Raw genomic sequence first — 16014 nt, forward strand, 5'->3', positions numbered from 1 at the left:
TGCACCGGGAGCCCGACGTGGGATTGGCTCCCGGGTCTCCAGGATCGCGCCCTGGGCCAAAGGCAGGTGCCAAACCGCTGCGCCACCCAGGGATCCCCTATTTAATGTTTTTTTAATGAGAATAGGCTATTTAATAGTTTACTTTCCTGATCTGGATTTGATTCCCCTTTTGTTTTATATTCATTCATTCAATGAAGGTATAAAAATGGAGGATATAGAGAAAAGGATCAGGGATTCACACAAATTATATTACCTGTCCATGATTCTGTATATGGGTTTCTGAATGAGAGGTAACTTAATTGTTATTGTGTGTTTTTAGTGGGCCTTTACATAAATGTGAAAAAGACCATGATGAAAACCATATCTTTGATTATGCCAGTTATGTGGACACAATTAACTTAGATTGTTTGGTTTTGTTTTTCAATTTCAGATAATGCTGATGTTGCTTTAGTAAATTTTTATGCTGACTGGTAAGTAAGAGTCTTATTTTTGTTTCTTGGGGTAGGGAGAATGAAGTTGTATCATTTAGTTTTTTTCTTTTATCTTGCTATGTGTGAATTTTTCTTTGCTAGAAAGGGGGAAGGGGAAAACCTTTTTTTTCTTATGTGAGACAATATTTCATATACGAAATCAATTAAGGTTCAGTCACAAAGGGAGCAGCTTAATTTCATGATTATTTGTGCTTTAAGAGAAAAATGTATCTGATTCTACTATTCCACATCTTAAAAGCAGTAACAAAAACTCAAATCTAAGCCCCCCACCCCCCACCCCGCCCCATAGGAGTACATATTGCAGTTCTGTATTTTTCCTGACTGAGGAAGTAGGGCAGTGTTTGGAGGTGAGGATGTGGGTGTGGCCAGTTTAGAAGGAAAAATAATATTGATACTTTTTAAATATGTATCATCTATTACTTCTAGGAAGCCTTTACTCCTTCCCCTGTCTGAATCAGATTCTTGTCTTTTGTGTCATATAGTACCGGATACCACTTTCTTATTCTTACTACATTATTTTATCTTTTATACTTGTGCGGACCAACATTGAGAGCAGATAAAATGTCTTACTGAACATTCCTGGCATCTAAAACCACTGCATAACATGTAGTAGATGTTAAGGAATGTGACATGGTGATAGGTAGAAGGGAACTTGAGCTGGAGAGAAGTTTTGAAACTCTCACATAATCCTTATTCCCTGATAATCTGTATCTTATTTGACCCTTTGAGGCTTATTGCCTGGTAGTTGTTACCTCCTTAGTTTAGGCCACAGTCCAATTTACCTAGATTCCTGTGACAGTCTCCTAATTAATTTTCTGTGCCTCATGTCTTATGTGTCTCATTCTGTTCTCTTTAAAGTAAGCCAGAGTGGTCTACCTAAAATGCATACTGAATAACTGAATAGGGTTTTTTTTTTTTTTTTTTTTTGAATAGGGTTATATCTCCTCTTAAAACCCTTAAATGGTGTTCCATTAACTTTAGGTCTGAAGTCCCTTATCTTGGTCTAGAAAGCCCCCAGTGACTTCAGACCTAAAGTTACCATACCTCTACATCCGTATGTCTTGCCTCTCTCCACTCCCACATTATGTTCCAGTTGTACTGAAAGTCTTTCGGTTTCTGCGATATTCTCTACTCTTTCATCACTGGGCCTTTAGTCATGATACTTTCTCTGCTTGGTTGGGTCACTCTTCTCTCACCCATTTATTTATATAGTTAAGTCTTAACCATCTTTCAAGTCTTAGATTAGATGCTGTTTTCTCTAAGTCACCCTCCTACATCAATATTCTCACCCTATTCCATCTCTTTTTTCTATCTTCCCATGACACTACACACTTAGCGCATCATAACACTTGTATGCTGTAGTTTTGTTGTTACCTACTACAGCCTTAGCTTTATGAAAAGTTACCATATCTATCTTTTTTCAGCATTAATCTCCAGGTATTCTGCATAGTACTTGGCAGATAAGTACATATTAGATATATACTGAATGAATGATGTATAGTATAGATATTTAAGTAATATCAGTAAAATGTTGAAGATACACAGAGAAAATGCCATTTCTAAAATGTATAACCAAGGTAGCATTTTCCAAGGTACATTGGGATTGTCCACATGTAATAGTAGCCACAAAATTGGGTTTAAGATTATCTAGTCCAATCCACTTTAAAAATAAAACTGAGACCCAGAGGAGTAAAGTGGCTTCCCAAGGTTACCTGACAGAGTTGTGGCAGAGTTAAAACTAGAACACAATTCTCTTGATTGAGGGAATTTTGTGTGTTGTAAAAAAGAGAAATAACGTGTCACTGACCTTGTCACAAAAGCTAAATTGGATATGTGGACTAATTGTAGTTATTTGGGAAAACATTATCCAAAGAACACCTTGAGTTGTTCGTGAATTAGTACTCTTTTATTCAACTGGAAAAAATCTTAGGTAATTGACCATAAGACATAGGTTTATACTTTGTGGCCTCAAAGGCTAGATTCTGAGTTGTGTCTGGAAGTTATGAATGTGGCACAGCTTAAGGGAAAATTCTCTAATAGAGCTGCCTAAAAATACTGATATGGCTTGGAGAGTGATGAACCATAGTACGTACCTAATAATGCTTTTATGTACCAGGCTCTTTATGTACATTGTTTTTAATGCTCAGAACTACCCTGCAGGTAGGTATTATAATTTCCATTTTAGGTTGAGGAAATTTGAGGCTCAGAAAGGTCATACGGCTAGTAAGTGGTGGAACTGGGATTTAAGCTCAGGTATGTCTAACTCCAAAGCTTACTTTTTTCCACCCTACTAGGTCATACTAGTAAGTATACTAGTAAATACTCCCAGTTGTCCCTGCAAAGACTGTTACCCATTTGGTTGATTTGTAAAGGGTAGATTCAAGCACTAGATTGGAGATTGGATTCAGATGATCCTTCCTTTTAATTTATTGCTTTTGTTATCTTACTTTTATAAATATAACTTTCCATATGTGTGGATACATGTGTATGAAAGTATGATAATATTGTGGTTGAGCTTTTATTTCATATTTCCCATTCACCTTCTGGTATTAAAATTGATCCTATTTTAAACATGAACCTGTGCTTAAATGCTTACTGGGCAGCAAACTAGACAATCCAGAAAGAAGGTGCCTCTTATGTAATGTCTTTACCTTGCCCTTAAGCCCAGAGCTTGTCCACTAATTCTTTACTAGGCCATATCCTAATTCTTCAAGAAACCATTCCTCAGTTCCTATCCTTTGCCTCCCCTGGCCTCCAGCACCCAATTTTCAGCAAACTTAAAAAACCTACAGACTTGGGGTACCTGGGCAACTCAGTTGGTTAAGTTGTCTGACTCTTGGTTTCGGCTCAGGTCATGATCTCTGGGTCATGAGGTTGAGCCCCATGTCAGGCTCTGCACTGGGCATGGAACCTGCTTACCTGCTTAGGATTGTCTCTCCCCCTTTCTCTCTCTCTCTCTCTCTCTCTCTCTCTCTCAAAAAAAGGAAAAAAAGAAACTAAAAACTTGTGGACCTAGCCTTTCCTGTTTCTCCATTCTATCAGTTTAATCATTTAACAGACATATATTGAAATGCTTATTAGAATACATAGTCAAATAAGACACGGTCCCTGATGTCCACAGACCCCACCCACCTATCCCAGATGGGAGAGATTTAAGAATGATAAAAGAGGAATGAGCCACTTGAGAGCAAGAGATTGAAGATACAGATTGTGTCTCCTTGATATGTTCTAGGACATCTCCTTAGGAAGTCAGGTGAGTGGGCTAGAGGAAGTTATCTACAAAAAAGAAATAGGGAGGAAGCATAGAGTTTATAACCTTTCATAGGCTTTATCAGACTTTTGTTGCATTATAGTTAATATGTATGACCTAATCACTTGCGGATAAAAGAGTTCACAGGCTTCACTGAAGTAAATTTCTTGGTGGAAAAGGCCTCTGGAAGCAGTAGGAGCAATTATAGTTTTGTTTTGTTAGCAAATAGTACCTTTTTCATATAAGAATGACTATTCTAATCCAGCTGGCTTTGTGCTGATTCTGATTCTTCTTCTCTTTCTTATCAGGTCCCTTTAATGACCTGCAGCATAGTTCTGAGGTAGTTGGCCTGCTTAAGAGACAATCAGAATTTAAAAAAAAAAAAAATTAGAAGTATCAAGTTTCTAGAATATCGTAGGGCTTGTGCTCCTTTGTAAAAGTATAAACAAACAATCAGAAACGACAAAGGAAATGTGAATAGGAAGTCTTGTTTAGGAATTTAATGTTTTTGCTCCTGAACTTAATATATTTAATACATTTATAGATACGAAAGCCTATTTTAACCAGGGGTAAATTTTGACGGGACACATTATATTATATACTATATATTCTTGTCATGCAACTTACTTAGTATGCTAACTTGCTGTGAGATTTGGCTGACCTAGTCAAGTGAATCAGACTAGTATTTGCAATAAACTTACCATCTTAAAGACTCTGTATAGTAGTCTAAAAATATGTTCATTATTTAGAGAAAGCTAATTTCATTTATAAATGCTCAAGTCTTAGGAGTTGTAAGTCCAAGTGGATCCATCGTAGAGGGCTTATTTCAGACTTGTTGTTTTTTGGTCTCTGTGAGAGATCCTTAGCTGTGTGCTTTATAATATTGGCCATTTTCTTAAGGTACAAAAAACCAAAATCTTTTACTTGTACAGTCTTTGAATTGGAGTAATCTTTGAATTCAAAACTGTCTTCATCTTCAATGAATGACATCCAGTGCCATGACTACATCAACTATGCAATTGTCTCAGAAGCTCTTTATTGTACATATACAACATATCAATGGATGATAACTGAAATAAGATTTTATTGCTTCCGCTTCTCAGTTTAATTGGTATCCTTCTTTGTGTATAGGTGTCGTTTCAGCCAAATGTTGCATCCAATTTTTGAGGAAGCTTCAAATGTCATTAAGGAAGAATATCCAAATGAAAATCAAGTAGTGTTTGCCAGAGTTGATTGTGATCAGCACTGTAAGTACCTCACTAAGAAATCTGGAAGGAATTGTCCCATCCCACCTCTCCTCTGTGCACTCGTGTGCACACGGACACACACACACTCTCCTCTCTTTTTTCTTTTTTAATGCTAAAAAAAATTCCTGCTTTAGATGGAAGGTTCTAGTGACTTTTGGTTAAATGTTAATCTTTATGTACTTATAATACTACTTTGCATTTTGCCCGTAAGTAATTAATTTTTTAAATTAAAGTATAGTAGAATAAGCATACAGGTAGTAGTAAATCATAACTATCAATGTTTTCTGCCAAAGCGAATACCAAAATCAAGACAAAATTGAAATAAAGTTTTAGGAAAAAATAGATATGTTTTAGAGTCCTACAGAAATACCATTTGTAGTCATTGGAGATAAACTATGTCAATTTTGTGTTCTGTTCTTTAAAAATTCCACTAAAATTGGCATAGACTGTCCTTGAGGTATAGTTATCTGTAGTTGTGGATTACAGTTATTGAGATACTTAGGTTAGACTCACTTATTGTCTGGCCTCCTGGATTTTACTTGTCCCAGTGGAGGGTGGTTTTCTGTATACATGACAGATTACTCAGCTTGGACTGGTGAGCCTACGGTGGTGTTTCCTCTCGAGTGCGTCCATCACGCATGAACTTTCCTCGCTCAGGGTATCCGACTCGCTGTGTTTTGTAGTTCCGGTTCATTGTGTGTTAGTGGTTTCACCCGTTGCAGTGTCAGTTCTTCAAAGGCAGGAACTTTTTTCTTTTCATCTTTTTAATACTCCCTTTTAAGTGGAGACCAAACTACTTATTAATCTTTGAGTCTCATGCATCTGACAGTTTCTGGGAGACAGAGACTGCTCATTAAAAACTTCCTGCATTGAGTGATTGGCGAGTTGGCCTGAATACAGCCCAGCTTTCTGCAAATCGCCTACCCTTTGCTCTTAGCCTGATAATTAGAATTAGTACATATGTGTACACTAGCTTTTCGTTTTAATGAGAAGAAATGGAAATGGAAATAAAGTGACTTAACCAGTGTCAGACAGCTTAATATCTAGTCAAATCAGAGTTAGAATCCAGATCTCCTGACTAGATATTAGCTTCATTTCTGTTTAGGTTAAGAAACATTTTTGGGGAGTTATTGGTACAGAAATGGCTAACAGCAAAACATTTCAGTATTCTACAAACCATAGCCCTCATTTCTGCCTATTGAGATTCATAACTAGATAGGATGAAGGGAGCAGTAAAAGGTGGTCAGTACAGGCATGGACTGCATTTTCAAACTGCGCTCTGAATCTTTCCTCCCACTTTTTACTGACAGACATGGTGTTTTGTTGTAGGCTCTCATTTCAAATCTTTCAATTTTTTTGTGTATTTAATTAGATGTTACAGTACAGATAGTAGTCCCTAACTTTCACTGAATTTGGACTTTAAAATATGAAATTGTGCTCTCAAACTTACAGTCATTGGGAAGAGAAAGTAACTTGTTGAACCATAAATATCATTTATTCTGATTTTTAAACAGATTAACTTACTTTTTAGATAGATCTAACATTACTACTGTTAATCAAGCTCTCTTTTAATAGGAGTAAATAGCCATAGTTCACATGCTTTATTTATTTATATTTATTTATTTATTTATTTATTTATTTATTTATTTATTTTTTAAATTTTTATGATAGTCACACAGAGAGAGAGAGAGAGAGAGGCAGAGACATAGGCAGAGGGAGAAGCAGGCTCCATGCACTGGGAGCCCGATGTGGGATTCGATCCCGGGTCTCCAGGATCGCGCCCTGGGCCAAAGGCAGGCGCTAAACCGCTGCGCCACCCAGGGATCCCAGTTCACATGCTTTTTGATCACCAGAGAGATCTACAAAATTAATTTTTTACTAATGAAAGTTATACATGAGACACTGTATATTCTAAGTATTTTATCCCTTCTGTGTAATTCTTCACTTTTTAAAAGTGCCGTTATGAAATCCTTATTAATGATTTATTCACATTTTCCACTCTGTCTGTAGAGATTGTAAGAGTACCCCCTGGGTCCCTCCTTATGTGCCATTTGAAATATAGAGGTTTTAAACTGAAAGGACCTTATTAAGAATCCTGTGGTCTGGGGAGAAATGTGTTAGCAGGTTGTTCTTTGGTAGGATTTGTTTCTTTTTAAAAGAAGATTTATTGAGATATAATTAGCATAAACTGCACAAGTTTAAAATATAAAAATTTAATGTTTGACACGTGTCTGCACCTGTGAGGCCATCGCCACAATCAAGATACCAGCATATAGGTCATTCCCCAAATTGTTCTTGTTCCCTCCCCTTTGGTCCCAGGGGACCAAGGAACTGCTTTTTGTTAATTAGAGATTAGTTTGCATTTTCTAGGATTTTATATAAGTGGGATCCTCTGTTGTGTTAGTGTGTGTATATATATGTGTGTATACATACATATACATATAGTGTGTGTGTGTTGGTTTTTTTTTTTAACACATGTGTGTGTGTGGTGGTTTTTTTTTTTATCTTTTTTATCTTTTTTAAGATTTTATTTATTCATGAGAGACACAGAGAGAGAGGCAGAGATGTAGGCAGAGGGAGAAGCAGACTCCCTGTGAGGTGCCCGAGGTGGGACTGGATCCTGGACTTGATCCTGGACTCCGGGATCATGACATGAGCTGAGGCAGACGCTCCTCCACTGAGCACCCAGGTGCCCCTCGGGGATTTCTTGAACCACTTTGGTTACTAGGTGCCTTAGCCATCGTGATACAGCCACACCATCCCACTATGGCACCTGCAGCTCTGCTGGAGAGCTTTCTCTCAGATGCACCCGGGCCTGCCAGAGTGCCAGAACTTGGAAACTTTCTTCTTTCTTGTTCATTTCTGTGCCTGATTGAAAATATTCCCCCATTGTCCACCAAGATTCAGGAATTCAACATCTGTGTCAATGACGAAATTGGACAGCTGCCTTTCCACTATGAGGTGCTTGTGTTCAAAGAGATCAGTGTGCAGTTTCATACCCTCCACTCCAATCAATGCCTCTTTAGACCTATTCTCTGTACCAGAACTGAATGCTGCTCTCAGGTGGTAGAAACACAGCTATGGGTCCCACAGTCTCCTGGGGGAGACCTGGTTATTTTGAGATGTTGCACATATCATTCATTTTTATTACTGAGTAGCATTCCATTATATGGCTCTGCACCACATTTAGTTTATACCCTTATTGACAGACGGTCGGGTTGTTTGCCGTTTGGGGCTATTACAAATAAAACTGCTATAAACATTTAGGTACATTGTACATATACTTTCATATTTTCTGGACAAATATTTAGCTGTGAAATACCTGAGTCATAAGTTAGTGTATATTCAACTTTTCAATACATTGCCAAACTGCTTTCCAAAGTGTTTGTACTCTTTTATAGTTCTACTAGCAGTATAGACACATTCCAGTTGTTCTATATTGTTGTTCCATATTCTTACCAACACTTGGTGTGGTCAGTCTATTTAATTTAACATGTCTGTTAAATTAAAATTTCTTACTGGGTTTTGAGAGCCCTTTACAAATTATGAATATAAGTTATTTTTCAAATGTATAATTTGCAAATATTTTCCCTCATTCTACTCTTGTAAGAGTGTCTTTCTCTTTAATTGTAGTAAAATCCACAGAACATAAATTTTGGCATCTTTACCATTTTTAATTTTACAGTTTTGTGGCTTTAAGTATATTCACATTGCTGTACAACCAGTCTCCAGAACTTGAGCTTATAAAATTGAAACACTACACTTACTAAATAATTCCCCATGTCCCCCTCTCTCCAGTCTCTAGAAACTACCATTTTACTGTTTATTTCTATGAATTTGACTACTCTAGATACCTCACATAAGTGGAGTCGAACAATATTTGTTTTCTGGCTTATTTCGTTTAGCGTAATGTTAATGTTCTCAAGGTTCATTCATGTTGCAGCATGTGTGAGAATTTCCTTCCATTTTTAAGGCTGAGTAATATTCCATTGTATGTGTATACCACATTTTGTATATCCATTCATCTGTTGATGGACACTTGGGTTATTTCCACCTCTTGGCTATTTTGAATAATGGTATGAAATACCTCTTCAAGGCTTTGCTTTCAGTTCTTTTGGGTATATACTCAGAAGTAGAATTGGTTAAAAAAAAAAGGAAGTAGAATTGCTGAATCACATGGTAACTAAAAATTTTTGAGGAACCATCATACTATTTTCCACAGTAGCTGTCTCAATGTTGCATTCCCACCAGCAGTGGACAAGGATTCCACTTTTCTCCGTGTCCTTGCCAACACTTGTTATTTCCTGTTTTTGTGATCATAGCTGTCCTAAAGGGAGTAAAATGCTTCTTCGTCCTGGTTTTGATTTGCATTTCCCTGATTAATAACGTTGAGCCTCTTTTCCTGTGCCTTTTGGCTTTTTGCGTATCTTTAGAGAAATAGTCTGAGGCCTTTGCCCTGTTTTTAATCAGGTGATATTTTTTTGTTGTTAAATCATAGGAGTTCTCTTTGTATTCTGGATATTAACCCTTTATCAGATATATAATATGCAGTTTTCTCCCATTCTGTAGGTTGCCTTTTACTTTGTTGATTATGTCCTCTGCACAGAAATTTTAAATTTTGATGTCCAATTTATCTGTTTTTACATTTGTTGCCTCTGCTTTTGGGGTCATAGTCAAGAAATCATTGCAGATCCAATGTTCTGGAACTCTTCTACATTTTCTTCTTAGAGCTTACAATGTAGGTTTTATGTTTACTTCTTTATCATTTTGAGTTAATTTTTGTAGAGAGTGCAAGGTCAGGATCCAATTTCATTCTTTTGCATGTGCGCATACAGTTTTCCTAGCACGTCCTAGATGGGGACATCCAGTTTTCCTAGACTGGTGTTGATGACACCTTCCTTTCCCCATTAAGTGATCTTGGTACTATTTGTCAAAAAACATTTGACCACATGTGTGAGGCTTTGTTTCTGGGCTCTCTGCTCTATTCCATTGGTCTATATATATTTCTTTATGCCAGGACCACTTTTTTTTTTTTTAATGATGGTACCTTTATAATAAGTTCTTTTTTTTTTTTAAGATTTTATTTATTCATGAGAGACACACACACACAGAGAGAGAGAAAGACAGAGACACAGGCAGAGGGAGAAGCAGGCTCCATTCAGGGCGCCCGCTGTAGGACTTGATCCCCAGTCCCCACGATCACTCCCCGGGCTGCAGGTGGCCCTAAACCGCTGCGCCACCAGGGCTGCCCCAATAAGTTCTAATATCATGAAATGTGAGACCTCCAATTCTGTTTGAGAGTGTCCTTTGAAGGCCTTATATTCTGAATTTGACGAAGTCCAATTTACTTATTTTAAAAATGGATTATGCTTTTGATGCTGTATCTAAGAAATCTTTGTCTCACTCAGGATCACAAAGATTTTCTGGTATGTTTGCTTTCATAAATTTCATAGTATAAAATTTTACATTTGGCTCTATGACCCATTTAGAGTTAATTTTTACATGTGGTGCACAATGTAGGAGTTGGTGTTCATTTTTTTTTTGCATATAATTATCAAGCTGTTCTGATACTATTTGTTGAAAGGACTATCCTTTCTTCATTGACTTTGCATCTTTTTCAAAATCAACTGAACATACAGGTATGGATCTATTTCTCATTTGTCTATTCTGTAGTGTCGATGTATTTGTCTATGACTTCTTTGTTTTTGTTAACCCCAGTACCACACTTTCTAGATTCCTGTAGCTTTATAATAAGCCTTAAAGTCAGTAGTATATAAATCTTCCAACTTTGATCTTTTTTTCAGAGTGGTTTTGCTATTTTAGTCGCTTTGGATTTCTGTATGACTTTTAGAATCAGCTTGTTGATTTCTAACCAAAATGAGGGGGAAAGTTGCAAAGTATTATCTTTGCATACAGAGTTCCCTTTTAGACCTTACTCAGTTTACCCTAATGTTGACACATTTCCATGATACATTTGTTACAGCTAAGAAACTAACACTGGTGTATTTTTTAGCTGAACTGTAGACTTTAAACTAAAGACTTTATTCAGATTTTATCAGTGATTCTACCCACATCCTTTTTCTGTTCCAAAATCCAGGATAGTGCATTTAGACATCAAGTCTTGACAGTTGATAGTTTTGAGGAGTGATGGTCAAGTATTTTGTAAAATATCCTCATTTTGGGTTTGTCTGTTTTGTTTTGTTTTGTATTTTTGTCTCACATCTTCGTGAAATCTATCCCTAAGTATTTATTATTTTTTGGTGCTGTTATAAGTGGCATTGAGTTTTACATTTTAATTCCTAATTGCAAGGAATACAACTGTTTTTTGTATATTGATCTTGTGTCTTGGCACTTAATTCAAATAGGTTTTATATAAATACAATAGGATTTTCCATGTAGATGATTATGTTGTATGCAAAAAAAAACAGTTTTACTTTTTGTGGTCTGTATATCCTTATAGTATTCTTTTTGGCAAGTGGACCTACTGGTTGCTTTAGTATTAATTTCTCTGAGGTAGAGGACCTAAATAAAGCTTTCTAGCAAAGGCAGAAGATGACTTTGGGCTGAAGATACCCATCCTGCCCACATATTTATATTACCTTCTGGCACTGTGGCAGCCTACTCTGTCCTACCGTCTGATATTTTAATCTGTCTGTCTTCTGATATCCATCACCCAGACTTTCTATCCAAAGTAAGAGTGTTATTTCTTGGAAAAGTTCCTGTAAAAAGTTTCTAGTCATATTGCCAGGAAAAAAACTATGTATATAGTGTTCACTTGGATTTAGGCATGCTCTTACACGCATTATTTTAGTTATCTTCACCACAGCCCCTTGAGTCAGTGTTACTTTTCATCCAACAAAAAGTTTTATATACAGTGTACCCTTTGTCATGTGGTATGCATAGTTTCTAGATATATAGCAATGAACCAGGTAGACTCAGAAAGACAAGAGCAGTAAATATACAATTGCTCGTTGTGACAACTGTTGAAGAGAGGTGTTGATGCTGGGATAATCAGGTCTGAGTTTGTCTGGGGGATAGAGAAGTCCCTTGTGAGACAATGCTACAAGGCCTGAAGGAAGAGTAGGACTTTTAAGGGAAATAGGGGAAAAAGAGTATTTCAGACAGAAGGAGGAGCAGATGTGAAGTTTCTGAGATGGGAAGAACCCAAGACTTTGAGAGTGTGGGAGTATGTGATCATTTTACAGATGAAGATACTCAAAGACCTAGAGGGGCTGAGTAATTTACTAGGATTTTGGAGTAAGTTCAAGGAGCTTGACTAGAGCCCAGAAATGTACAGCTTGTACCAGGTAACTCTAGTATTTTGAAGGTCAAAATGAAGTAACTTAATTTGGATTTCTCATAGAAACTGGGAATTCCCCCATTTCTATATAAAAATGACTAAAAATGTCTGTTGCAAATTATATCATAATCTGTTTAAATTATTTTTTTATAGATTTTTATTTATTTATTCATGAGAGACACACAGAGAGAGGCAGAGACATAGACATAGAGGGAGAAGCAGGCTCTTCGCAGGGAGCCCTACGCAGGACTCGATCCTCAGACCCTGGGATCATGACCTGAGCCAAAGGCAGATGCTCAACTGCTGAGCCACCCAAGCATCCTTGTTTAAATGATTTCTAATGGGTCAGTGTATAAACAAAAATGAAACTATATGTATACAGTATTACTATTGCTATACCGTGTGGCCCAGACTCCACTAAGTCAGAATTCTCTGTTCTAATACTAGAAGCCCACTGCTTACCAAAGTTATATACAGTTGGACAAGTTACTTAAGAAAATCACTGAATTTGAGTCAGCGCCTGTCATAAACAGTGTGTGTGTGTGTGTGTGTGCGTGCGCATGTGTATCTAGAAAGAGAAATCTGGTAATCAGATGTGATAAGGTGTTAAATCTAGGTGAGGGTGTACAGGTGCTCATCATACTACTTTTTCATATTTTATGTAAGTTGGGAATTTTTCAAAATACAAAGTTGGTATAAAAAGTCTCTGAGCCTGGGGCTCCTAGGTGGCTCAGTCCATTAAACATCTGCCTTTGGCTCAGGTCATGATCCCACAGTCATGGCATCTCTGATACAGCCCCTCATCAGGCTCCCTGCTCAAAGGGGAGTCTGCTTCTTCCTCTCCCTTTGCCCTTCCGCCTGCTCGTGCTTGTGCTCTCTCTCAAGTAAATAAAACCTTTAAAAAAAAAGTCTCTGAGCCTGTACTTTGTCTTTGGTTAAGAGCAAGAAGGAGTGCCCTTCTTGTTGCTTGAGAGAAACTGTTTGTGGAAGAAACTCGAAATTTGCACAGATATGCGTGATATTATTAATTGTAATTTCTTTTTATTTTTACTGTGATAAATGACCTTCAGTAGAGTCATTGAATTTAAAAAGAATTTTCTTGAATAGACTTAATGGCATTTTGAATACTACTTAGAGCCGTTTGATGCCTTCTGGAAACTGACCCAGTTCTCTTGGTGGCTGTTGGGAATTTTTCAGTGCAAACCTCCTGTGAGCAGGTCTGGCTCTTGAGGCCATTTTATTGTTCTTGAAACTGTCTTCTTTCATAAGTTGCTATCACCTGGGCATAAGCATGTCTGCCTTATTTCCAGGTGTCATGGAAGGTAGATATGCCTTTGTGAATAGCCTCCCATTACCAGGTGGCATTCATGCCCATAATAGAAAGATGGGTTAATATTAAGAAATAGAATGAACCCTCATCAGTGGGTAAAATAAAGAAAACCAGCTTATCTTATCAATACATGCTGTGAAAGACTTGACAAAACCCAACATGGGTTTTTGGAAGAAATTAATGTGGCAAAATATACGAATCAACCTTGGTTTGCTTGAATTTTTTAGAACTTTAATGACTATTTTATTGCTTCATAGTACGTTGCAAGCTCAAATTGAGGTATGACCTATGTCTGAATTTAGTTGTGAAATCTGTCTTAGCCATAAATTTTGTATATTGTCTTGCATTTGGGAATTTCTGCCAATGCTGTTAGTTTTTTTTTTTTTTTTTTTTTTCCTTTACCAGCCCTGTTTAAGAATTAAGGATGAGGGTGTCTGACTGGATCAGTTGCTTAATGGTCTGACTCTTGATTTCGGCTCAGGTCATGACCTCAGGGTCATAGGATTGAGCCCCATGTCGGGCTCTGCGCTGGGCATGGAGTTTGCTCAAGATTCTCCCTCTCCTCCTCCCCCTGCTTGAACTCTCCCTCTCAAAAAAAAAAAAAAAATCTTAAAAAAAAAAAGAATTAAGGATGTGATGAGACCATAAGGTCAAAAAACAAACAACATAATTATATAACTATTAACATGTAATGACTCTACTTTTCATAAATCATTCCAAGTGAGTATTTTCAAAGTAGTCCCTTAGGGAGGAAATAGGTGTACTCATTCCTTAGGATGTGTTGGGAATACTTTGAGAGTTGTCCTCTATGCCACTTTCCTAGTTGGTGGGGAGAGCCTGGTCTCTGTGCACAGCTGCAGACCAGCCTTGGCCAGTTTGTTGCCTGCATTTCCTTCTCTCTCCCTCCTCCACCTGTCAGCATGCCATGGATTGCTTTGTGTCCCACCTTGACCTCACTTCTTTCTATGCCTTTCCTAGGACTTGCTTTGACAAAGGTTCAGCTAAATAGGCCAATAACAGAAAGAAGGTAAAGGTAGATGTAACAGGCATTTCACCCAATTGGCCCTTTTGCATCTGAGTATGAACTAGATGCAGCAGCTTTGGTCTCCTCTCCCTGTCCCCTGACCTCTCTCCCCACCAAAGCGGTGGGGGGTGGGGGGTATAGAAAGAGAATTTTGAACTCAGACTGACACTAGAGTGTCATCAGGAAGCTTAGGGTTTTAAGCTTAAGTATATATTTTGAAACCCCAATGTAACGCTTCTTAAAATTTAGTTCACTTTCTGATCCCCTGAATTCTCTATTGCATTTAATGTAGGGAACAAAGTGGGAAGAGGAGAGTTGGAGGAAGAGAAAAAGGGAAAGTAAGTCAGGATGATTACAGAGAAATAAGAGCCAGAAAGTTGTGGAACCACCTGTCCCCCACCTGCTGGGCATTTATGTCCTGTGATGGCAGCGGAACAGGTATCCTCACTCAACCTGCGCAGGACTAGGATGCCCAGTTTTAGACATGTCACACATCTGACGGTCACCCTTTCATCTTCTCCCACCTGGGAGATCCCTAAAAGGAATCTCTGCATCTCTGGTGAAGATATATTTATTGTTGACATATGGAGGGTTTCTCTTATACTGTACTTAGGAAATCCACACTGGTACATCTTTTTGGTACATAAATTGCTAATTAAGAGTCTTATGAATTTCATTTAAGGTTCTAGCCTGTGGAAACAATTAGTAGCAGCAGTAATCGTAATAGTAATGATGACAACAATAATGGTAAATTGTAAACTCTGTAAGTGCAGGGACCATGTCTTTTTACCCTTGTGTCCCCAGCACACTGGAATGGTGCCTAGCTCAAAGGAGATGCACCATTATAGTTGTTGAAAAGATGGATGGGTAGGTGTAATAAGTAGTAGCCAGCATTTATGAACGGTTAGTTTTGTAGGTATTTCAGATGGGTTCTCTCATCTCCCAACAATATATGATTAAGTATTTTCTGCAGTATTTCATCAAATCTAATTTGCCTTGATTACAAGGCACACTTTTATCTGTAACTGAGAAAAAAAAAAACTAAGAAAAATTGAACTACAGCACAATGCTTATCAGAATTTTTATCGTAAGTATTTTAGAGTTGAGGATTTTTTCATCATATCATTAGTGTGTGTATCTCAAAAGGAAAATAATCCTGAAACAATTTCACATTCAGAATCTGTTGTACATCACTTTCCAATTCTGAGTAATTGATTTTTGTGTTTTTCCACATAATATCGACTTCTGTGCCATTAAGAGTGTTGGTAATGCTCTTGATTAAAGAGCATTATTCTGTTCTTTCTAGGATTTTCTTCCAAGCGGCTGATACCCATTCTGCAAGTATTGATGCTGGCTCTTAACTATTTGACTA

The 16014-nt window shown here is 37.4% G+C and overlaps 1 protein-coding gene across 1 annotated transcript in view; it reads left to right on the plus strand.

Annotated features, from left to right (window-relative positions):
- The window catches only part of ERP44 (endoplasmic reticulum protein 44), a 93599-nt gene that overhangs the window by 37203 nt on the left and 40382 nt on the right, over positions 1–16014 (plus strand). Inside the window, exons 3-4 of the mRNA XM_055302430.1 lie at positions 431–470; positions 4873–4988. Coding sequence (XP_055158405.1) covers positions 431–470; positions 4873–4988 — 156 coding nt within the window. The remainder of the gene's footprint in view (positions 1–430; positions 471–4872; positions 4989–16014) is intronic.

This window comes from Nyctereutes procyonoides, unplaced genomic scaffold, assembly GCF_905146905.1.
Source record: "Nyctereutes procyonoides isolate TBG_1078 unplaced genomic scaffold, NYPRO_anot_genome, whole genome shotgun sequence".
In the NCBI taxonomy this organism is placed as follows: domain Eukaryota; kingdom Metazoa; phylum Chordata; class Mammalia; order Carnivora; family Canidae; genus Nyctereutes; species Nyctereutes procyonoides.